We start from the raw sequence: 26,411 nt of genomic DNA on the forward strand, positions 1-26,411 counted from the left end.
GTGACACTGCAGTGCCACTCCTAGATGGGCCAGGTGTTTGTGTCGGCCACTAGGGTCGCTTAGCTTACTCACACAGCTACCTCATTGCGCCTCTTTTTTTCTTTGCGTCATGTGCTGTTTGGGGATTGTTTTTTGGAAGGGCCATCCTGCGTGACACTGCAGTGCCACTCCTAGATGGGCCAGGTGTTTGTGTCGGCCACTTGGGTCGCTTAGTTTAGCCATCCAGCGACCTCGGTGCAAATTTTAGGACTAAAAATAATATTGTGAGGTGTGAGGTATTCAGAATAGACAGAAAATGAGTGGAAATTATGGTTATTGAGGTTAATAATACTTTGGGATCAAAATGACCCCCAAATTCTATGATTTAAGCTGTTTTTTAGTTTTTTTTAAAAAAAACACCCAAATCCAAAACACACCCGAATCCGACAAAAAAAAATTCGGTGAGGTTTTGCCAAAACGCGTTCGAACCCAAAACACGGCCGCGGAACCGAACCCAAAACCAAAACCCGAAAAATTTCCGGTGCTCATCACTAGTTGACACTTGACAGTACCATGGGGTCAAATTGACCCCATCAGAAAAAAAACCTATATCACCAGAATAAAAACACTGTTTATTACAATATTTAGTTTATCTCCAAATAAGATTATACAACAAACGTTTGTACTCAAATCTCAACAAACAGAGGCTTATTTGTCCCATTTGTCTTATCTCTCTGTTTCCCTCAACTTGTGACTGTTTTTTCCCTTAATATCATCAGATATAATGGTACAGAAAAAAATCTATGCCGAGTTGTGTGCTTGGGAAGTGATTGTCCAACACCCTTCAGGTTACCAATTAGTTGCGGAGACTCCAGAGATACTGTGTGGGTATGGGGCATCACTGCTGCATCGTGCACAGTGCTGCAGTACTGATACACTAGGCTAAGTCATCATAGCAGAGGTTCAGAGCTGTCGTCAGGCCACTGTGTGGAGGGAAGAAGGGAAGCACTCCAGCCGAGGAGAGGACACATAAATGTAGATACATAGGGGGTAATTCAGATCCGATTGCATCAGGAAATGTGTTAGCTAATGGGCAAAACCATGTGGGGCAGATATAACATTTGCAGAGAGAGTTAGATCATACTTGTCTACCTGACCCTCTCCATGAGGAAGAAAATGCTCTGTTCCTGGACTTTCCTGGTAATGTATGATTGCCATCACCTGTGGTGAGCTAGTTAATTGGTAAGAAATGTGTTTCACCACAGGTGATGGCAATCATACATTACCAGGAAAGTCCAGGAACAGAGCATTTTCTCCCTCATGGAGAGGGCCAGGTAGGCAAGTGTGAGTTAGATTTGGGTGGGTTATACTGTTTCTATGCAGGGTAAATACTGGCTGCTTTATTTTTACACTGCAAGTTAGATTTCAGTTTGAACACACCCCACCCAAATCTAACTCTCTCTGCACATGCAGTGCACGCTAAAGCTGCGCTGGTCGGGAGCTACTTTTGAAGTGCAAAGGCATTACCGCTGTGCGATGCCTTTGCACTTCTGTGGGGCGGATTAGCCCTGTGCTGGGCGTTCCCCCGCATGTCAGTGTGAATGATCGTAGCTGTGCTAAATTCAGCACAGCTATGATCAACTCGGAATGACCCCCATGGTTTTGCCCAACTGCTAACAAATTTGCTGCTGCGATCAGCTCTGAATTACCCCCTCCCCCCGGTTTTGCACATTAGCTAACAAATTTGCTGCTGCGATCAGATCAGAATTAGGCTCATAGTTAGCGCTCTGGTAGAGGATATGGAGGGGAGATTATATCTTATGATTACTGTTTGCCCCTCCTCTGTAGAATGTAAGCTCTCACAAGCAGGGCCCTCTCCATTCATATGCTTTTTCTTCTCTTACTTATACTATCATCTACTCCATACTTCCTACAATGGCACCTCACTCTTGGTTTTCACCACCCTGTTGTTTAATTGAGTGTTATGACCGCTGATGCAGCAATGTTTATACACCATGGACCTCATTCTGGGTTGATCGCTCACTAGCTGCTTTTAGCAGCAGTGCAAACGCTAAGCCGCCGCCCTCTGGGAGTGTATCTTAGCTTAGCAGAAGTGCGAACGAAAGGATCACAGCATTGCTACAAAAAAAGATTGTGCCGTTTCAGAGTAACTCGAGACCTACTCCTAGCTTGCAATCACTTCAGACTAGAGATGAGCGGGTTCGAATCCTCGGGATCCGAACCCCCCCAAACTTCACCCATTTTACACGGTTCCGAGGCAGCCTCGGATCCTCCCGCCTTGCTCGGTTAACCCGAGCGCGCCCGAACGTCATCATCCCGCTGTCAGATTCTCGCGAGATTCGTAGTCTATTTATAAGGAGCTGCACGTTGCCGCCATTTTCACTCGTGCTTTGGAGATGATAGCGAGAGGACGTGACTGCGTCCTCTCAGTTTCTGTGTTCAGTGTGCTGCAAATATCTGTGCTTAGTGTGCTGCAAATATCTGTGCTCAGTGTGCTGAAAATATCTACGTTCTCTGCCTGAAAAATGCTCCATATCTGTGCTGCATTGTAGTATGTAGTAGGAGGACAGTGCAGAATTTTGCTGACCACCATTTTTTATATATATATATAGCAAAAACTTGTATTCACAGGCAACAGCCGTTTCAGGGCATCAGCCCCTTCCTCAGGCCCAATACAAAGTTGTATTGGGCCTGAGGAAGGGGCTGATGCCCTGAAACGGCTGTTGCCTGTGAATACAAGTTTTTGTTGCATACTGCTGTCTCCAGTGCCGTTCTTCTTTGGATTCATGTGAATGTTTTTGTCCTGGCACGGAGCAAGTTGCTGATAAGAGCTGTGGAGTGCCGACTGCTTTGCAAGTATATATATATAGCAGTACGGTACAGTAGTCCATTGCTATACCTCTGTGTCGTCAAGTATACTATCCATCCATACCTTTGCTGCATTTTAGTTGTGCGCAGTATATACTAGGAGGACAGTGCAGAATTTTGCTGACCACCAGTATATATATAGCAGTACGGTACAGTAGTCCATTGCTCTACCTCTGTGTCATCAAGTATACTATCCATCCATACCTGTGCTGCATTTTAGTTGTGCGCAGTATATAGTAGGAGGACAGTGCAGAATTTTCCTGACCACCAGTATATATATAGCAGTACGGTACAGTAGTCCATTGCTCTACCTCTGTGTCGTCAAGTATACTATCCATCCATACCTGTGCTGCATTTTAGTTGTGCGCAGTATATAGTAGGAGGACAGTGCAGAATTTTGCTGACCACCAGTATATATATATAGCAGTACGGTACAGTAGTCCATTGCTCTACCTCTGTGTCGTCAAGTATACTATCCATCCATACCTGTGCTGCATTTTAGTTGTGCGCAGTATATAGTAGGAGGACAGTGCAGAATTTTGGTGACCACCAGTATATATATATATAGCAGTACGGTACAGTAGTCCATTGCTCTACCTCTGTGTCGTCAAGTATACTATCCATCCATACCTGTGCTGCATTTTAGTTGTGCGCAGTATATAGTAGGAGGACAGTGCAGAATTTTGATGACCACCAGTATATATATAGCAGTACGGTACAGTAGTCCATTGCTCTACCTCTGTGTCGTCAAGTATACTATCCATATGTGTGCTGCATGTGCTGTTTGGGGACTATTTTTTAAGTGCCATCCTGTCTGACACTGCAGTGCCACTCCTAGATGGGCCAGGTGTTTGTGTCGGCCACTTGGGTCGCTTAGCTTAGCCATCCAGCGACCTTGGTGCACCTCTTTTTTTCTTTGCATCATGTGCTGTTTGGGGACTATTTTTTAAATCTGCCATCCTGTCTGACACTGCAGTGCCACTCCTAGATGGGTCAGGTGTTTGTGTCGGCCACTTGGGTCGCTTAGCTTAGCCATCCAGCGACCTTGGTGCACCTCTTTTTTTCTTTGCATCATGTGCTGTTTGGGGACTATTTTTTTAAATCTGCCATCCTGTCTGACATTGCAGTGCCACTCCTAGATGGGCCAGGTGTTTGTATCGGCCACTTGGGTCGCTTAGCTTAGCCATCCAGCGACCTTGGTGCACCTCTTTTTTTCTTTGCATCATGTGCTGTTTGGGGACTATTTTTATGAGAGCTATCCTGTCTGACACTGCAGTGCCACTCCTAGATGGGCCAGGTGTTTGTGTCGGCCACTTGGGTCGCTTAGCTTAGTCATCCAGCGACCTCGGTGCAAATTTTAGGACTAAAAATAATATTGTGAGGTGTGAGGTGTTCAGAATAGACAGGAAATGAGTGGAAATTATGGTTATTGAGGTTAATAATACTATGGGATCAAAATGACCCCCAAATTCTATGATTTTAGCTGTTTTTGAAACCCGAATCCAAAACACACCTGAATCAGACAAAAAAATTTCAGAGAGGTTTTGCCAAAATGCGTCCGAATCCAAAACACGGCCGCGGAACCGAATCCAAAACCAAAACACAAAACCCGAAAAATTTCCGGTGCACATCACTACTTCATTCTATTTAGTTCCTGTTTTGACGTCACAAACACGCCCTGCATTCGCCCAGCCACGCCTACGGTTGGGTTGATTTTCCACTTTGGGTTAAGGTATTAAAGTTAGGTGTAATGATTAGCCACAAATATTATGTATCCCTGCAATGTAAGAAGGAGGGACCATAGTAGGTATCTCTGATACCTGCTGCAATCCCTCCACTGCCACTCACAGCCGCATCCCCTATACTGTAGGTTTCTTTAGGGGATGCAATGCTGACAGATTTACCACTCTTTTCATTGCGGTAGCCCATTGTAGCCAATAGGCTACACTTTGTGGGATATAGTTCTGGCAGGGTTTCCCAGGAACCCTCTGCCGGAAATGACCACTGTGCATGGCGGTCACCTTGTCAGCGCATGTGCAGCAGCCCAGCACCACACTCGGTGCTTTGCAGGGACAGGCTCCTTTTGGAGCCCCTGTCCCTGCCTGTGCCGGGTGATACATACACCTGATATGATCGCATTCTGCAATGCGATCCTGTGCGCTGATATCATGCTCAGGTTATATTGCAAATATGATCATCTATAAATGGGTCCCCAAGGGAGCAGTGTGTGGTGTATTAGGAACATAGGGAGCAGTCTGGCGTATATCAGGGACATAGGGAGCAGTCAGGGGTGTATCAGGAAAATAAGGAGCAGTCAGGGGTGTATCAGGTACATAGGGAGCAGTGCGGCGTATATCAGGGACATAGGGAGCAGTCCGGCGTATATCAGGGACATAGGCAGCAGTCAGGAGTGTATCAGGAACATAGGGAGCAGTCCGGCGTATATCAGGGACATAGGGAGCAGTCCGGCGTATATCAGGGACATAGGCAGCAGTCAGGAGTGTATCAGGAACATAGGGAGCAGTCCGGCGTATATCAGGGACATAGGGAGCAGTCCGGCATATATCAGGGACATAGGCAGTAGTCAGGAGTGTATCAGGAACACAGGGAGCAGTCCGGCGTATATCACGGACATAGGGAGCAGTCCAGCGTATATCAGGGACATAGGGAGTAGTCAGGGGTGTATCAGGGACATAAGGAGCAGTCAGGGGTGTATCAGGAACATAAGGAGCAGTCAGGGGTGTATCAGGGACATAGGGAGCAGTCAATGGTGTATCAGGGACATAGGGAGCAGTCAATGGTGTATCAGGGACATAGGGAGCAGTCAGGGGAATAGGGAGCAGTCAGGGGTGTATCAGGAACATAGGGAGTAGTTGGGCGTATATCAGGGACATAAGGAGCAGTCCGGCGTATATCAGGGACATAGGGAGCAGTTAGGGGAATAGGGAGCAGCCAGGGGTGCATCAGGGACATAAGGAGCAGTTAGGAGTGCATCAGGGGTATAAGGAGCAGTAAGGGGAATAGGGAGCAGTCAGGGGTGCATCAGGAACATAGGGAGCAGTCAGGGGAATAGAGAGCAGTCAGGGGTGCATCAGGGACATAGGGAGCAGTCAGGGGAATAAGGAGCAGTCAGTGGTGTATTAGGGGCATAAGGAGCAGTCAGTGGTGTATCAGGGGCATAAGGAGCAGTCTAGGGCATAGGGAGCAATCAGGAATAGGGAGCAGTCAGGGATGTATCAGGGGCATAGGGAGCAGTCTGGGTCATAGGGAGCAATTAAGGGTATATCAGGGTCATAAGTAGCAGGGTTATAGGGGCAGTCAGGTGTATCATGGACATAGGGAGCAGTCAGGGTATATCAGGGGCATAGGGAGCAGTCAGGGGTATAGAAAGCAATCAGATGTGCTGCATAATGTAGGGCATGGCCGCATGGGGTTGTACTAGAGACCTGCTGTGGGTGTACAGTACATCAGGCAAGTAGAAACAATGACTGACCTGAAGCAGTAGCAGCAGAGTCAGTCCTGGTGCCCTACGGCCTTCTGTGTCCATTGCTGGTGCTCCTGGAGTGTTCACTCCCTGTGGCAGATACAGTGAACGGGGAGGGGGAGCTAGTAACACGATGCAGGGGGGGAGGCAGCAGGTAGCACTCGGGAGCGAGAACCCAATTGTGGGGGGTGGAGCGGGAAACAAGATGCGGTAGCAGAGCGAGTAAGTGACAGGAAGCCCAATCAAGCGGGGGGGGGAGCGCCGGAGCGGGTAACGAGATGCGGCAGCGGAGCGAGTAAGTGACAGGAAGCCCAATCGCGGGGGAGGGGGGCGCCAGAGCGGGCATCATGACGATGGAGCCAATCGCGGGGGGAGCTGCAGTGCCAGCTCGTAATATGTGGGAACCGTGAGCACATGCGGCAGCAGACTGAACATTCCACAATGCGGGGCGGCAGTTTATCTATGCAGGGTGCTGCTATCGCGGAGGTGGGGAGACAGCAGGATGATAAAGAAAGCGTTCTCTCATTCACTGACTGTGCGGTGCTGCCCTCCAGTGATCGACGCCCATAGGCAGCTGCCTAGTGGTAGCGCCGGCCCTGATCGCAAACCTTATATACCCACCAAGCCAGTGCACAACACGTGGCATACTTCATAGGCTACACGCTGCCGATGTCAAATGTACGAGGTGGTCATAATAATATGACTCAACCATGTATATTTGTCTGCTAGCCCTAAGTGGGGTCACTTTTTTTTATGCTGAGAGACCTACAGCACATGTGTTGTCATCAGATAGCACTTGTGCACGTGTCTATTACTGTGGAGTCTATTACTGTGGTTGGTACATCTAACATAATTGCAGCCCCCAAAGAAACCTATGGAAGCTGCTATTACGTTCAGCAACAAGGGAACCTACATACATCCAGGGGATACTTACATTTTACATATATCCCTGCAAAATTGGCTTAATAAATATGCCTCTAAGCATGATACCATTTACACTTGGTACAGCCACTACAACCGAGTTGTTCTCTGACATTTGGACTTTGTCAGACCTCCCTGGAAAGACTGTTGGTCATATTTACTAATTATCGGGTCCTAGACTCAATAATTCTAATTTCTTATCTCTGCTATTCATGGCAATAAGAAATTATGGCCCTCATTCCGAGTTGTTCGCTCGCAAGCTGCTTTTAGCAGCATTGCACACGCTAAGCCGCCGCCTACTGGGAGTGAATCTTAGCTTAGCAAAATTGCGAACGAAAGATTCTCTAAATAGCGAATAGAAATTTCTTTGCAGTTTCTGAGTAGCTCGATACTTACTCTGCCACTGCGATCAGTTCAGTCAGTTTCGTTCCTGGTTTGACGTCACAAACACACCCAGCGTTTGCCCAGACACTCCCCCATTTCTCCAGCCACTCCCGCGTTTTTCCCAGAAATGGCAGCGTTTTTTCACACACACCTATAAAACGGCCTGTTTCCGCCCAGAAACACCCACTTCCTGTCAGTCACACTACGATCACCAGAACGAAGAAAAAACCTTGTAATGCCGTGAGTAAAATACCAAACTTCTTAGCAAATTTACTTGGCGCAGTCGCAGTGCGAACATTGCGCATGCGCAGTTTGCGGAAAATCGCTGCGATGCGAAGAAAATTACTGAGCGAACAACTCGGAATGAGGGCCCATGTTCTGCAGAGTTGTACTAATATACACACTTTACAAAAGGTCTCTGAAAGGAGCAGGTTCCCGCAACGTGTAAAAGTAAAGTGACTTAATTAGTGATCACTTTACTGTCACTTCCCGGCGGACACCTCGCTACTGTACATGTACAGTCTACTAACCGCATGCGTGTGAGTGGAGAATGCCGGGAGTACATATTTCAATGGGTGTAGTATGGCTGACCGGCGGTCTCCTGACTGCTGGTCAGCTTACCGACGCCAGGATCCCGGCAGCATACCGACGCCGGGATCCCGGCAGGGAGGGGCGAGTGCAGCAAGCCCCTTGCGGGCTTGCTGCGCTCGCCACACTGCAGGCTCGGTGGCGACCTACGGTCGCCACGGGTTCTATTCCCACTCTATGGGTGTCGTGGACACCCACGAGTGGAAATAGTCCCTGTTGGTCGGCATGCCGACCATCGGGATAGTGGGGGTCGGGATGCTGGAGGAGGTCATGTGACCGTCGGTCTCCTGACCGTCGGTCACATGAATACCACCCATTTCAAAGTGTAGTCCATAGGCTACAATGGTTGAAGTCATCTGAACATGGCATTAGCAGCTACCATGGTTAATTTCTGGAATGCTTCGCTTTCTGTATCTTGGTAAGTTCAGCATTTTAGCAGAACCCATAGAAACCAATGGGTGCTGCTTTTGTATTTGTAAATAATGAATATCAGCATACATCTCAATGGCACTTAATATTTGCATGTAACCCCGAAAAGGATAGCCTGCAAGTAATTTTGGATATGTGTTTCGTAACGTGGAAGTTTACATGAGGGTTTTCAGAATATTACCATGGACATGCTACATTGCCATTCCTTCCCTGTATATCGTTCACTAGAATGGTGCCTAGCTTTTATTTGCGTGTTTTTGATACTTCCTGTGCTGTATATCAGTAACTAGAATCCTATCTTTATTACATAGAGTTCAAGATAATAGGCTCTGGTCTCTCAGGTGCATGCTTTGCCGGGACCAAAGACCTTTGATTGATTATGCTGGGTGCCTCAGTCTGGATCAGTAGCATACAGGGCACTGACTGGACTCTCCAGTTTCCTGAGGGTCGGAGGCACCTTGGAATCACGGGGCCCGTCACAAGTGTCCCCTTTGACATCCCCTGTTGCCAGGCCCAGTGGAGGCAGATGGGATAATAATTGACCCAGCAAAGCAGATTAACTCATTTGTAAAAGATTAAAGAAATCCACAAAACATAACCTGTCGGTGGTACTTGAGGACTGGAGTTGAGAAACCCTGTTGAAGGAACATTATTCTGCTATCCTAACCAAACTGCTCGAGTTTTACGGATAAGGCAGAAAGCCTGCATCATGTCTATTAAAAGATATTCTCAGCGTCACATGAATTATTTGCTGTAGAGATGGGTGTGGTACACAGGCATACAGTACGTCTGAAACTCATAAGATGCCTGGGGGTGGGAGGGCTAGATTACATATTATACGTCAATGGAAAGCTGATTGCATATTTAGGAGTATGACGGACATTACACTGCCTATTTACAGTCAGCTAATATCCTTAGTTCAGGTCACATCATCTGTGGGCAAATATTGATTTGCTCATGTAAGCCATTTATTTGGCTTGCACTGCTATTGGTTGCATTAATGGCTAAAGCTTATCTTAGCCATAGTTTTGCCTATCCATGGAAACAAAACATTTTTCTCCATTTAAGGGCAATGTCAGTATATATATATACATGCTGTAAGTATGAACTTTGTTATAATGAACTTGTAAATATTTTTTAAGAGACCCTACATCTACTTCATTAGATACAACCACCAGGAAGAGAAACAGTTAAGTGGGAATGTTTGCGGTTTTCTTTTACACTTGGGGCCTGATCCAAAGGTGGACGCTGCTGTGTCCACATGCACATTTGTTTGTAGAGATGCAGCAGCGGTAATTTGCAGATGTTAGTTTCAGCCTTTCCCCAGTGTGAATGCAAGCCCACTCTCTGCATACTAATGCACAGTAACACCACCGGTAGTTCCAGACAATAGGCACACCATCACATTCAGCATCAACACTTGCACCTGCCTATGGCAGGAGCAGTGTCTCCATCTGAACATGGCCTCTGTGGAAACGCCTCTGCATCTGAGAATGCAGATTGCTTGTAGTGACACACCTGCAACATGTGCAGAAGGAGGCTTTACTTTTCACTCCATTCAGACCACCTCCACAACCCCTACCAGGAAGGTCCATTGCTTTGCCTTTCTGTCTCTGTTATGTGTGCCTCCGTATGCAGCAGTTTCTTTGTGTGTACACTCAATGTAAAGTATGCTCCATTATGGGGTTTTCAGAATATTTTGTGCAACTGCACAAATATCACCATTGAGTGCAGTTAGCATTCACCTCTGAACAGGCCTTTGTTGTGTAAAGAAATAAATAACTATCTAAGCAACACATCTAAAATATAACATTTAACTTTGCTAGTTGGAGGCTCATTTATATTGCATAAAATCCAGTATTAGTCCATGCACACAAGCAGATCATATGCTCAATGTTTACTCAACTGAAGCACAAAAGTTAATTATGAGTAAATTATGTGAATACAGGGGTAGTACATGAAGGCAAATTTCAGGAATCGTCTGAACATCTGTTTGTCTTGACATTGTTGTGCATAAGCTTGTTGCTTTATGTGTTGTCTTTATTGTTGGCCTAATTTTCCCAAAAATCTAACATCAAGTTAAATAAATCAGGCCGGTTCCAATGTATAGGTCAACATTGTCTAGGTAGACATCATATGGTCAACATGTATTGGGTCGACATGGTCAAAAGGTCAACATGTAAAATATAGGCAGTGCTTAAGGTTAATGGGTACAAAAGGTTGACATGACAATGGTCGACACACATATAGTTGATAAAGGTTTTTTGGGGGGACTTTTTTTTACATGTTTTTCAATTTTTGCTTACTCATATAAGCCTTAGTAGAAATCTCAGTCATTCTACATTGTTGGTCTAGTATTTATTTTGAGGAAGATATCAGCCATTTATGTTCCTTCTTTATGGGGTCCATTCCTAATCCCTTAATTTCTACAAAAGTAGATGGCAATTAACATTTTCACCTACATTTTTATAAATTGAGTGTCAGGGCCAATCATTATAAAGCTGACACAGGTGATATCACGGATATACAATTATCTTGATCTGCCTGCTGTCCCCATACTGTTATACATCCTATAATTTGCCTTGCCCTAACAACAGATAACAAGACTCTTCAATGCCACCACCTGGTGTTACATTGAACTGTAGTAACTATACTATATGAGCGGTGGTCATTATTTATTAACATTGTGTGACTGTCTGCAGAAATGTGCAGCTGTGTCATAGTTTGTTACTTAGATGAATTAATTACACTGGGTTCTTACTGTTCTTTTCATTTGGGAACCAACAAAATGAAACTATTTTAAATGGCAAGACTTGAAGTACACTGACTAACAAAACACATTGTAGAATTTATTTTAAGAATGCGTCCTATAAGATAAGAAGACACTGCTCAGTTCACAAGATGCTGCATATATGTACATGAAAGGTTATCCTTAAACACATATACAAAATAAAATATTTTTTATGAAATTTTTTTCAGTTATGCTGAGTCCCCATCCACCCTTATTCTACGCCGTTCCTTAGGTCCAGAGGGTAAATTTACTAAGCTGCAGCCTTTGTGAGCTAAGACTTTACAGACAGAAATTTCAAGATATTGTATGTTTCCAGGTTAAATATGTCAAGAAGCACCACATCCCATAAACTGTATAACAGAGAAAACAGATGCACTGAGAAAGTAAATCAGATGATTTCTGAAGTTGGGCATACACTATACAATTATCTGGCAGACCATCTTTCCAATCGGGCTGGTTGGAATGAATATCTGGTAATGTATGGGAGGAAATGGCAATCGACCATTTGCTCAGAAACACTGGAAAATGGACAGAAACTGTTGTTCAGTCAAATTGGTTAAATCCGCGATTGTCATTTGCTCCCATACATTACCAGATTTTCATTCCAACAAGCCAGATTGGACAGATGGTCTGCCACATAATTGTATAGCACTGTATATGCCCAGCTTAAGGATGATACATACATAAGTAAAAGTGATAACATACGTAACCCCTGCCCTGGTCCTACTTAACCTTATACAAATCTAGTCCTGCAGATATTATATAATATGGATACATTGTAATCGTACAGGTTTTGGATACCTGCGCTCACCCTCTATTTGGTGTTTGTATGTGAGAAATGATGTATCTCTATGATCTGTAAATACCTTTATAAGTCACAATGCTTAGTATAACAGATGGTACAATAATTCATATATAATTGATGATATTGTGATTACACATAAATGCCCTTATTTGCAAATAGTAACATGCATATTGTGTGAACATCCGATGTATCGGGAAATTAAACACAAGATGAAATAAAATATGGTATTGCCGCTTGATGAATATCCTAAAAAAATAAATAAAAAAAAAGTCTTGTGAGAAAAGGAGTATCTTTGTTCCAGATATATAAGCAGTCTTTATCTGAAGGGATTTCCTTTCCCCTCAGTGTGAGTCTAAACAGTGTGCCCAGAGGCGGTTCTTTTGTCAATAATTGATCGTAGGTGGAGGTCGTGTTCTGGGAGGCCGGCGTCCCGGCCTGCCAGGTGCAACTTACCCTCACGATGTGATGTTTAGTTCTCTTTGTTCACTCTGTAGTGAGTGATGATGTGGCCACTTGCGCTGTTTCCGCTGTATCCGTCCCCGGTGGTGCTCCTCAGCAGACAGGGCTGGAAGCCTTCCTGGCTCTGCTGCTAGGCTGCCGGGTCCCGCCGGAAGCCGCACGGAACAACCGGAAGTTGCGTTGCCGCAACGCTCCGCTTCTTCCTATGTCCTGTGCGGTCTCAACGGCCGCTCCACTCGCCGGCCGGCGAGGAGTCTTGTGGATGTAGTTTGCGGTGATGTTCTGGCAAGCTTGAAATGTCTGCATGGATCTGTTTCCAACGCGTTTCGGCCGCAACTGGCCTTCTTCAAGGATTCAGAGTGCTGTCCCATGGGGTTCTTTTATTGGTCTTTCTGACCAATCGGATTCGGTGGGTGTGGTTCCAAATGGGTGATTGATGTTGTGGTGGGTGTGGTTCCAAATGGGTGATTGATGTTTCCATGGAAATGCTTCACTTAGTGAATCTGTTCATTTCAAACAGTAGTGTGCCAGACTTTTTTACTTTTATGGTATGGTGTTTGACGACAACGTGTATGTCCCATATATAGATAGTGGTTTCTTGGTCATATGTATCAACATACATGAATAGTAGTTCTACGGTTAAGTAGAGATATCATTTTCTACAAACATATCACATTTGCATATGTATTCATGTCTATGAATCCTTGAAGAAGGCCAGTTGCGGCCGAAACGCGTTGGAAACAGATCCATGCAGACACCTCAAGCTTGCCAGCACATCACCGCAAACTACATCCACAAGACTCCTCGCCGGCCGGTGAGTGGAGCGGCCGTTGAGACCGCACAGGACATAGGAAGAAGCGGAGCGTTGCGGCAACGCAACTTCCGGTTGTTCAGTGCGGCTTCCGGCGGGACCCGGCAGCCTAGCAGCAGAGCCAGGAAGGCTTCCAGCCCTGTCTGCTGAGGAGCACCACCGGGGACGGATACAGCGGAAACAGCGCAAGTGGCCACATCATCACTCACCACAGAGTGAACACAGAGAACTAAACATCACATCGTGAGGGTAAGTTGCACCTGGCGGGCCGGGACGCCGGCCTCCCAGAACACGACCTCCACCTACGATCAATTATTGACAAAAGAACCGCCTCTGGGCACACTGTTTAGACTCACACTGAGGGGAAAGGAAATTCCTTCAGATAAAGACTGACTTATATATCTGGAACAAAGATACTCCTTTTCTCACAATACTTTTTTTTTTATTTTTTTAGGATATTCATCAAGCGGCAATACCATATTTTATTTCATCTTGTGTTTAATTTCCCAATACATCGGATGTTCACACAATATGCATGTTACTATTTGCAAATAAGGGCATTTATGTGTAATCACAATATCATCAATTATATATGAATTATTGTACCATCTGTTATACTAAGCATTGTGACTTATAAAGGTATTTACAGATCATAGAGATACATCATTTCTCACATACAAACACCAAATAGAGGGTGAGCGCAGGTATCCAAAACCTGTACGATAACATTAGCCCTAGAGTCTGGACAACTCTCCAGATACCAGCAGCCCCCTTGAACAAGATACACATACTGTGCGCTCCACGCAAACCCCTTGATTCCATAATGGATAAATTGTAAAATGGGGCTAAAACCTACATAGTAGCACTGGGGAGACACAAATTCAGTACCCAATGCCTCTTTTTGTCTGATAGCAATCGCTGCTATCATATCTTAAATTGGCTGATCCTGTGTGCATTGGATTAATTACATAACATTAAGTTATTGGCACATGTCCATTGTTTGTACTGTGCATAACACTGTCATTCTAACTTGGTTCTTCAGTGATCAATAGGATTATAGAACAGTTGTATATTTTACACTGTTAACTCTTCTCACCACCGTCACTCATTATCCCTTGTTCTACTTTGTTAATGCAAGTCTGCATGCTTATGTGGCTTTTTCTCTCAGTTGTAATGTGTCAGTAAATAAATGTTAGCAAAAACAAAATTGAAAAAGAAATATCTATATATTTTTCTTGCCATACAAGACTCCTCACTTTGTCCAATATGTCTTTCATAAGTTAATCAAACCACCTCCCAAAATACAAACATCCTTGCAGAGTTCCTCCACACTGATTACGCTAAACACAAAAGAACATCACATACATTGGCAGTGCCAATAACTTTCCCATGGCTCCACCCCTTCTTTGCCCAGAGGAACCACTGCCAATCTCCCAAACTTACTCTATAAAAGGGTCAAATCAGAGATGTAACAGCTGTCCCTCCTATCATAATCCCCAGTTCGGTGTCCAGTAACCGAACTGCACGCAAAATGGGGACACATAGGAGGCTATTAATATGTCTTGGAAGCCTCCTGGTATTTCTTACCTGTATCCAGGCACAAGGTAAGTTGGACGTTGAAAAAAATGACCTGGATCTATTTTATTAATACTGCATTTGTGCATCTTTTACATGACAGAATAGTTACATATAGTATACTGTATAACTTAGGGGTGCTGGGAGATTTCAGTTGAAAGTATATTACTATGCAAGTTATGGTAAATTCTGTGGTGTAGATACATTTACAATAAGTTAGGTGAATGCATTCATGAGGGCTTCATATGGATCAGCAACCCACATCATACTGTATAGAATTAATGTGCCTAACAAAACAGAGAGGATGAATGCGATGTAAAAATGATGAAAATAACTGGATAGAGACATATTGTGAATGATGTTAGTATGCCATTATTCCAAAAACATCTAGCACAAAAGAGTGTGAGAGCTTCTGAGGTACACTGATATTTTGCACAATTTAATTAATGTCTGCAATATATAATTAAGCTGAATAGGACGCTCTGCACAACCTGATAAAATAGTTAAAAAATGTGTAAACAGCAAGGTAATACTTTCAGTTAAGCTTATTTTTTCTCTGTGACAGTAAAAAATATAAAAACAGAGGAGGATGTGGTTTGTGTAGGGACTCTGGCACAACATTCAAGAAATCCACTTAGAGATCTACAGTGATTTAATAATTTAATAAAGATAACATAGTTAACTTCTGGACACTTAAATTACAATTAAAAAATTCAGCGTGATTTATAGTACCTACCAGAATTATATATCTACTGTATTTATGTATTTCAGTTCTTATTTATGTGGTTGTGCAAGTGGTTTAAGGGGGCAATTCAGTTGTTTAGTGGGGTGGTCTTCAGTATGCCACTGGCCGGGATCTCGGCGACCAGCATACTGGCGCCGGGATCCCGACCGCCGGCATACCAACACATATTCTTCCTCTTGGGGGTCCACGACCCCCCTGGAGTGAGAATAAATAGCCACCGTGCCCGCAGTGTGGCAAGCACAGCAAGTCCGCAAGGGGCTCATTAGCGCTCGCCCAGCTGTCGGTATGCTGGCGGTCGGGATCCCAGCGCCAATATGCTGGCCCCCGGAATCCCGGCTGCCAACCACTCATACTTCACCCGTTTAGTGCACCCAAACTCCGGTCTTAAGTGACTGGAAATCCGGGGGGTATTTACATTTTTTAGTGCACTGATCACGCCCAGATAGGCTGGGATTAGTCGTGTAAAGTGGCTAAATCCAGCCAAAGTGCTTGTTTGGGGCCCAAATGGGTCACTCTTTGCCATTTCAGCTTGCAGGCACGGGGGCGGCTGCGAGTTTAAATGCGTCTCCATGCGGCTCAGCGTGCCTGAACTGAACAACAATTGAATTGCTCCATTGGGCACCATCTAATGGTGACTGCGGGGAAAAATAATTAAATTCATCCTTAAAGTTAAGAATCCCTAGTTAAGTTGGGGCAAACAAAATTCTGAATTACTGTGAGTTGGTCTAAAACCTTAATGAAAGTGAAAATAAATAAAAACCTATATTGATGTAAATTCTTAATGTAAACAACTTAGTTTTACAGGCAACAAAATCAGTTTTAAAGTCACCATTGTCAAAATAACAGAAGTGACCTGAAATATGTTAAGCACAGTAGGTCAACTTGAAATAAATGTATACTTAAATTATGCTAATATTACCTGTGCATGTTTTACTAATTCTCAATTCATAGCTTGCAATGGGTGCACCACCTTGCACTAAACCCAGTCTCTGTTTGACTGTGATCAACTTGAGACAGATAGGAAAGGAGTGGGTTACTCTGGAGGGAAAAGAGTGTGGCATGTGAGTGGTTAGCCATGTCTCACATCCAGGGGGATATTTATCAAAGCTTGGAGAGATATAAAGTAGAGGGCTATAAAGTACCTACTAATCAGCTCCTGACATTTTTTTAAATACCGCCTGTAAAATGACAGGTAGAAGCTGATTTGTTAGTACTTTATCTCTCTCAAAGGTTTGATGCATCTCACCCCCAATCATGTCACTGTTTTCTGACTACAAGTTTCTCTGAAGTGTACATTTCTAGGTTATTACATGGAAAAAGGGCTAAAAACACGGTAAAGGAATTGCACGGCAGTATTAAATATGCTGTAATCAATAGCAACCAGACACATTTAATAAGTTTCCATAAAACTACTGTAGTACAAATAACGAATATAAGCATATATCTCAACGGGTGTTATGGGTAATAAAACATCTGTGCTGCATGAATCACATTATTATCTTTATCTTATCACAGTTATAGCTGGGGTCAGCAAATTCTGATATAGAAAATGCTAATAAAACAAAAAATTTTCTCTCTATAACTTAAAAGAGTATAGGGGCAAATCCAATTATCTGCAAAGGGTGCGGATTGTTGTAGCGTGATAATGCTGGTGACAGCACTGTGTATCGCACCCCTTGCAGCCCACTCTTGATCCGAATTTGCTTATTTTTGTTCACAGCCCTATCAGATAAATGTCTAATATGTGATCATATGGTCATATTTTCCGCCCCGATAAAAATCTGTCATTTTGGGCACATACAATGTAATTTAACGTCAACTAAGCTTAAAACAACTTAAATCAGACAACCTTAAAAATCTTGGTAAGGATAATGTAAAGAAATGTGATGATGGGTTAAAGCATATTTACACTATATGACCCATGGCATGAAATGATCCATTAGATATATGCAGATTGTGTTCATATGTTGCCGACATGAGTCTATGAGCAGTGTGTTCATCTAGTCTAAGATCTGGGTAATGCCACCAGATTCATTAGTTTTACTTCTTATCTAAACATTGGCTCAATACCCAGAACATCAATCAGCCAATTGTACAAAGGTGTCCAAAGTACTAAATAAATATGCTAACATTAAGCAAGCAATGCATGATAAGCTTCTAACCCCCAAACATATTATTTACTTACATGTTATTCTATTATATTTTAATACAATAAATCCAATTTATATAACATTAGTCCCATTTCCTTGTCTGGTGTAACATTGTCTACTGTAAACTAATTTAAACTGAAGAATACTGGATACAGCTTGATTTTTTTTTTTTTGAGGGGGGGGGGACTATTCAGTGTATTTGATATTTTTAAACATGTTGTTTCAGGCTTTTATATCTTTTACATTTGTAATATGGCACCAGGTTTATATTCTTCTACATTAATGTTCAATGTATGGACATTACAGTAGTTTTATAAATCCCCTCAAAATTGAATTTTCGTCGTATTGCATATATTGTTCATCCTGTAATGACTGCTTGATATTATAATCTTATCAAGTGAATATATATTTGTCATTTTACATTTTACAGGACAGCAGCAGCAGCAGCTGACATCAGGTGAGACTCTGATTATTACTCAGCAACCTGTAAAATAGTATATTCTACTGTATATATAGCAATCTTACTAAAATGTGTGTCAATGACATGGGCAGTGAGAGTCAGGTGGTGGCTCACACAAGTACTGTTGGTGCCCCTGTTGAGGGCCCCTACTACCTCTAATGATGACAAAAGACACAACATCCACATGAACCCACCATGGCTCAGCTTTGGCAGAACACTCTCTCTGTCCGTCCATCCCCCCTCCCCACCACACACTCAGATTTACACACCACTGCTGTTTGGCTATTTCATAACGTTTGTATACATTCAGATAAAACAAATATATATCACACAACCGTAACAGAAAAAATAAACCACTGTGAGATAGAGAGATACTGAGAGAATAAAGAGAGAGCGAGAGAGAGAGAGAGAGAGAGTGAGTGAGTAAGGGAGCACTTCCACTATAAGAGACAGAGAAATACTAAAGGAGAGACTAAGGGGGTAATGTATCAAACCTTGTAAAGAGGGGAGGTAAGAAATTCACCTAAAGCAACCATCCAGATTTACGTTATCATGTTACTTGATTGATTATAATGAGAGACTGATAGTTTGTTATGGACAGCACCTCCTCTTTGTTTCCTACATCTCCTCAAAGAGAGAAAGGAAGTAGAGAGAGAAAATAGGGTGAGGGGAGGGAGGGAGAGAGAGAGAGAGAGAGAGAGGAACAGGAGAGCGGGTGAGAGGGAAAAATTAGTGGAGAGAAAAGAGGGGGATAGGAGTAGAGCAGAGCAAAAGAGTATAGGAGGGATAAAGAAAGATGAAGAGGGGGATACAGGTGAGAGAGGTTGGAGGCAGTCAGGGAGAGAAAGAGAGACATGGGAAACAGGGATAGATACTGAGAGAGGATGGAAAGAGAAAGGAGGGTAGGAAAGAGATGGTATAAGGGAGAGTAAGCGAGAGATGGGGTTAAGCAGGATAGAGATGGGAGGGGGTAATAGAGAAGTAAAAAAAACCTGACAACAAAAGCTACTTCTATATAATAGTTTGTAAAAAATAAAAAAATAAAAAAGGAAACATTATGGATAGTCATTGTGCTTATTTTGAAAACAATGAGAAATGTATATTAAAAAATATATCTAACTCAGACAGAGCCTTAATGCTATGTAATTTGGTCCTTGTATGTTGTTTAGATGATGAATGGGATGATGTTGACCAACATTATGAAGAATTGGATTTCGATAACATTGACACAGGTTTGTGCAATTTCAGGTTTCTTCAACTGTGTTAATGAGATAGTGCCTACTAAACTATTAAACATTCATTCTCTTACAGTAGCATCTTTCTGTGGTTTAAGCTTCCCTAAGCAGTCTGCTTTTCTTTGTAATTATCAATAACTCTTCTGCCTTTTATAAAGATGGGTTGATTTTTATATGTCCGCATCCATTTAACCCGCAGCATATCTGTGAAGTAATGGAGGAAACCAGAGCACTGGAAAACCCAGACTAACACAAGCATATTCATACTTCAAGCAAATTGTCCTGGCTAAAATCAAATCCATATCCCCAGCATTTGGGATCAGCAATGCTAGTCACTGTGCAGCTATTCTAAAACTATGGGGTATATTTACTAAGATAAGACTTTATAGAAGTGGAGTTGTTGTCCATAACAACCAATCAGATTCTAGCTATTATATTCTAGAAGGTGCTAGATAAATAAGAGTTAGAATCTGATTGGTCGCTGTGGGCAACATCTCCAATTTTATAAGCCCGCGCCTTAGTAAATATACCCAATTGACCATTTGCTCCTTAATGCATTAAAATTGAAAAAAAACTAATGTTTTTTCAGACAATTTGGTGAAATAAAATGGATTTAACCAGTTTGTCTGGACGACCATTTTTGTCTGATCAATTTGTCTGGTCACTTGTCATTTGCTCTCATCCATTGCCAGATTTTTGTTCCAACCAGCCTGATCTGAAAATAAATCTTTAGGTGTATGGCCAGCTTTAGTACAGTCATGTGCTAGTGTAGTTTGTAGTTTAAACCATTATATTTTCTTGTATTTTCTTTGATTAATGCAACTGTAATCAATAGCCACATTTTTATTGACCACTGTATTTTTTTTTATCCAGTATTAATGTAGAATTGGATAAAATTGTTTTTATTTTTTGTATTTTTGAGTTTATGATCAATTATTAATTAACTAAACATATAGCATTGACTTATTGATACCTGACACATTTTCATGAGTGACGCAATCATAATAATAGAGGAATTAAGCTATTTCTTAGTAAAGTCATATCTTGTGACAATATATATTGCTGGAATCAACCCTATAACAGTTGCTGGAAGATTAATATCTGTGAATATGTAACTACAGTACCAGTTTATTTAATGTTTGACATCTGTATTTGATTGCTCGCAGAGGCACAGCAGGATACGGAAGAGACTGAAGAAGATGTAGAGCAACAATCAGGTGAGAAGAAAATGGATACTCTACAGAAAGCTAAGACACACTAATTACACAGTGGTATGGTAACTTTCCATATAAACTGGGGGGGGGGTTGAACCGGTAGAACAGGTATAGGAGTAATGTTACATAAAAATATTTCAACTTTATTAAGCTGCCTCTGTGGATGGATTTATAAACTCTATTGACAAGTATCAGGCACTGCTGCCACCCTTCCTATGTTTATCGGTGTGTGTGTGTCTGTGTGTATCGGCGGGGGGTGGAAGGGTGTTGATATATATGACCCCAACTAAGTCTTATGGTTATTGAACTCGTTTTTTCTCTTGAAAACAAAATGTGCAACCTTTTTGTGTTTTCAAATTACAGATGACAAATCTGGAAGAGTGAACATATTTACTTCACCTGCTCCTGTCTATCGGAGTAAGTACAGAGTTATGTAGGCAGAAGTACAATGAGGTTTCATCATGTCTGACTGAATTATTAGTCCATTTTGTAATGGGGCAGAATTTTGCAATGACACACATGAGCAGAGACACATATAGGGAAAGGGCAGGGACACAGATGGGCAGAGATACAGGTAGGGCAGGGGCAAGGACACAGATGGTCAGAGACACAGATAGGGAAGTGGCAAGGATACAAATCGACAGAGACACAGATAGGAAAGAGGTAATGACACACATGAGCAGAGACACAGATAAGGAAGGGGCAAGGACACAAAAGGGAAAGGAGGCAGTTTTGGAATGGGCAGAGGCACACATAGTGAGGTTGGGTGTGCAGCGGTACACATAGGGAGGGTAGGTGTGCAGTGGCACACATAGGGATGGAGCTAGGCAGAGGCACTACGGAGGCTTTTATTATCATGAACCAGTAGAAGTGCCACTATTACAGTGGAAGCAGGGAGAATAGCGGAAGGGTGGATAGCTTTCAGAGAGGAAGATTTAGAGGTGGTTCATACTGAGAGAAGGCGGGGGCGCCTTGCACTTATATTGGAAATCACAAGGGGTAGGGTGGAGATCTATGAATATGAATGAGTTTGCATTTAGGATCATCAATCACAAAATAAATTATTTACAAACTTCTTCAAACCTGCAGGTCAGAACCCTTCGCATAATTTGAGGGTTTGCACCACTTTCGGGAACTATCATTTCAAGACCTTTGATGGAGACATCTATCATTTCCCTGGACAATGTAACTATCACTTTGTACGTCATTGCAAGACAAATTATGAGGAATTCAACATCCAAGTTAGACGTGTCCTTAGGAAGGCAGTTCCTGTCATCTCCACCATCAACATGAAAGTTGAAGGAATTGACATTCTTTTAGCTGAAAAAAATGTCACTGTAAATGATGAATTGTAAGTTAAAACAACTGTTTTTCATAATTTTGTCTCACAATGTAATAATAATTACTCACAACATAATATGATGCAAATTAAAATTATATACATAAACCACTGTATTTTTTTGTAGGTATTGCATAGAAAAAAAAAATATATTAAATAAAATTTCTTTGCCACACAGTTGCCTGTATAACAGTTTCCTTAAATGTTCACCAATTGCAATCTCTACTGCCAGCTTTAAACTAAGTATAGCAAGTGGGTATAAAAGCTTATACTTCGAAATATGTTTTACCCACAAAATATACTAGCATATCTAAAGATTATTTGCCTTGTTTTCTAACTACCCCTTTCATTCCTCTTATCTCTGACCTGTCTAACTGTGCCCCTCACAGTGACTATAACGGGAAGTGCTAGCTGACTGTATCCATTTTAGGGTATTATAACCAAGCCACTTTTTTTATTTTTTTCAATTTTGTTTTATTTAAATTTTTCTAGTTAACAAGTTTCAAGATGAAATAATGCACAAATATTTAAATATGTAGAAAACATCACATGAATATTTGAAGGTATACTGTAGATAAAATATTTTCATATTGTTAAAGCATATATTTTTCTTACAGAGTGCAGAAATTGCCATTCAGTATTGGTGGACTGCAAATTTCAAAGAGTGGCAGCTATGTCCGAGTTTATTCTAAAATTGGTCTTGATCTGATGTGGAATGAAGAAGACTCCATCACGGTAAGTTACAAACTGGTTTCATCAATGTTCCTACAGTATTACGCCTGTATTATTGTATTGTGCTGTTTATATCTCAAAAATGCTTTTGTCATTTTTTTAATTACATTTTTATTCATTTATTAAAGGACAACAGCCATAATAAATTTCTCTCTGTTCATTGATATTTAATTATATATTTTTCTGGCATCTACCTGATGCACTAATTCTGTTTTTAATATGTATATGCCTGTTTGTTTGTTATCATGCGAGATATTATTTATCCTGCACTTTGAACTTCACCTTACTCTGTATAACATTGTTCCCTCCTAATTTCTACCTGTTTTTCTTTCTTTTTAAGTTGGAATTGAGTCAAAAATATGCCAACCAGACTTGTGGTCTCTGCGGTGACTATAATGGGATTCCAATTTACAACGAGTTTATAGTTAATAGTAAGCACAGATCAGTTTTGCTGTTTATGTTCCCATGAGTGCCCCTTGCTAAGTTGTTTTTAAGATGTAATCATAAAAACTTTAGTTATTTAAGAAGGACCCTCTGAAGAAATATTTTTATGAGAATTAGAACTAAATATTCAAATTATTTGTTCATAAATGAATGTATCAATTTAATAATACATTTATATATAATTTCATTTTTAAAAACAGTAGATAATTATAATTTTTTTTAACCAATATAGTTCATTCCACTGTGGATTGTGTGCAGTCCTATCACAAGTTTTGATGTACTTAGTATAATTCTCCAGAAATAAAATGACATTATTTTTCTAGATGCCCAATTAAGTAATCTTCAGTTTGGAAATCTTCACAAATTCAATGCGCCAGAAGAAAGATGTGAGGACACTAAAGAGGAAGCAGACATCAAATGTAATTCATCGGTAAGTATCTACAGTAACCAGTGAGTTTCCATTTAATGACATATATTGGAGCAAGTTCTCTAATAAATGGTCTCTTTAGTAATCTGTTGTAAACAGTAATTATGTACTATGTTGATAGCAACACATCATATTCAGATTTTGAGTAGTTTAAATTTTTAAATCATATTATATTTGATCAAACAATCCTGTAAATTTTAAGCTTGCGAACAGGGCCCTCTTAGCTCTTTGTCTGTTATTATCCTGTCTAGTTTTTTTACAGTTTTGTTACTAATAATAAAGTGCAACGGAATATGCTGGTGCTAGGGTGTATAACTAAATGTTAATAAATGTTAATAATGAAATAATAAATTATTATTATACTGTCCATAGAGCAGATCTTTATTTAGATCTCAAAGATATGTGGGATAGGTACCAAGGAACTATACAGTAAAAAGGAACATATGAGTTGAATGTTTTGCGTCTCATAACTGCCCATATTACACTTTTTATATTTATATGGCACTATTATCCCAGCTTTTTTTTATCACTTTCCTCCAATACATTGTTTCTCATTGCAATTTTTTTTTTATAATTTTAGATCCATCACAAACAATTTTGTGCAAATGTTCTGAATGGAAAAGGTTTACAGGACTGCCATGGTATTGTGGATGTTCAAAAATACATTGAACTTTGTGAGCAAGATTTTTGCAAATGCAAAGGAAATTTAACTGGTTTCTGTGTTTGCAACGTCTTTACTGAGTATTCCAGACAGTGCACTCATGCTGGAGGAAGGCCAAAGAAGTGGAGAACTGCCACCATTTGCCGTGAGTAACAGTTTATTTGAATAGACATTGTCAGAATTTTTAAAAATAAATACACAACAGCGTTGTAGAGGTTTCCGAAACTAGTTACATTTGGTGTCTACAATTTAAACACGTAAGTACAATATTATCAGATTTCCCGCCACCTTTGTATCTAATAGTAAAGAAATGATAAAGTACTTTAAAAAAGTACAGATAAAGCATACTTGTTATATGTAATTAGAAAGGTCAGTTTTAAAACCTCTAACAATTATTTCAAATTCATTCAATAGAAAAACTATATGAAGCACATAGAAAATAGTGACAATAATTAATAATGGAATAATAATAGAGTGAATATGACACCTCAACATGAGACTTTGTGCCTAATAGTTGATTTCGTCCTTTTACGGTTATAATGAATTGATTATATTTATATGTACCTATATTCCATTAGTTCGTACTACATGATAAACTGACACTTGCTATATTATAGAGACTTATATAGATGATTCAAAGTGATCTTCTGAAGGATCCCTCTCTGCCCCCCTCTCCCCCCCCAGTTTGCACATGCGTAGGTTAAAGGCTGTGTATGTGCAGTAGGACTCCTAGGTCATAAACCCAGATGCCCAGAGCACATAAAGCTATTTTTGCATCTGCTGCCTCTTTGCTCTGTATCATTTTATGGACCTTCCCACACCTGGACATGCCCACAGTGATTTCATATCTGAGCCCCACTATCAGCTAATGCCATTAAGCCTGAAGATATTTTGGTCCATCACACCTTTTCCACCCAAGGTAATCCTACGTAGTGCACCCAAGTTGGCTGCCTCGCCTGGTACCTTTTGTTGGTGGAATATAGAATGCGTGGAAATGATTGGCCCAAATGCCTGCACTAACCCTGCATTATGTTTATTATGTTCTCTAAGTTTAGCTTTAATTATTTAGGTGTGGAGACTCGCTGTTGTTCTTTTTCCTTGTTTACTGTATCATGATTTTCATGTCTCTCCTGGAGGCGAAAAGCGCTACATAAATAAAATTATTATTATTATTATTATTGTATTATAAGACAATTATCGGAACTAAGTAATGGTATTATGGGGGGGGAGAGTAAATAATGGACTATACTGAATGGTGAACTCTAATAGGCAATTTATTAATACCAAGAAACTATGTAAAAGATATCTAATAATATATTTTATATAGACATTGTTTAATATGTGTATTAGACAAATATAAAGGAAAATAGAAGGGTCTTGTTTAAAGTACTTTTTGAACGATATTGTTTTATGCAAGACCTAGAAATAAATAACACCTAGTATTTTTGGTTCTTTTCTTTTATACACAGCTTTGAAGTGTGCCTACAACTTACAGTTTAAGGAGTGTGGCACTGCCTGCCCAGATACTTGTACCAACCCTGAACGGTCACGAGTCTGTGATGATCACTGTACAGATGGATGCTTCTGCCCTGCAGGTAACTTAATGTTCTATCCTTTTCATTCTTATACTTATATACTACAGATATCCAGGGCAGTAGAGAGCCTGGCCAAGCCCAGGTACTTTTCAGGGGGCATGGCCTAAACACAGCAGGCATGGTCATGCATCCTTAGAAAAAAATAAAATATAAAAAATGGTATTTTAAGTGACTCCATGGCCACACTGCGGCCCAGCACATAGCAGGTTATGCTGGGCTGAGGATAAGAGTTGCAGCTGCTACTGCCATGTAAGGGGGCTTGGGGCCCTCACTGGGCCCCTCCATCAGACCTAG

At 41.4% G+C, this 26,411-nt stretch overlaps 1 protein-coding gene across 1 annotated transcript in view; it reads left to right on the forward strand.

Annotated features, from left to right (window-relative positions):
* The window catches only part of LOC134968654 (uncharacterized), a 188,434-nt gene that overhangs the window by 118,710 nt on the left and 43,313 nt on the right, over positions 1-26,411 (forward strand). The window contains exons 47-57 of the mRNA XM_063944178.1: positions 14,994-15,144; positions 18,441-18,467; positions 19,640-19,702; positions 20,872-20,922; positions 21,283-21,336; positions 22,009-22,270; positions 22,876-22,993; positions 23,331-23,421; positions 23,758-23,864; positions 24,442-24,667; positions 25,992-26,117. Coding sequence (XP_063800248.1) covers positions 14,994-15,144; positions 18,441-18,467; positions 19,640-19,702; positions 20,872-20,922; positions 21,283-21,336; positions 22,009-22,270; positions 22,876-22,993; positions 23,331-23,421; positions 23,758-23,864; positions 24,442-24,667; positions 25,992-26,117 — 1,276 coding nt within the window. The remainder of the gene's footprint in view (positions 1-14,993; positions 15,145-18,440; positions 18,468-19,639; positions 19,703-20,871; positions 20,923-21,282; positions 21,337-22,008; positions 22,271-22,875; positions 22,994-23,330; positions 23,422-23,757; positions 23,865-24,441; positions 24,668-25,991; positions 26,118-26,411) is intronic.

The sequence above is a fragment of the Pseudophryne corroboree genome, chromosome 11 (genome assembly GCF_028390025.1).
Source record: "Pseudophryne corroboree isolate aPseCor3 chromosome 11, aPseCor3.hap2, whole genome shotgun sequence".
In the NCBI taxonomy this organism is placed as follows: domain Eukaryota; kingdom Metazoa; phylum Chordata; class Amphibia; order Anura; family Myobatrachidae; genus Pseudophryne; species Pseudophryne corroboree.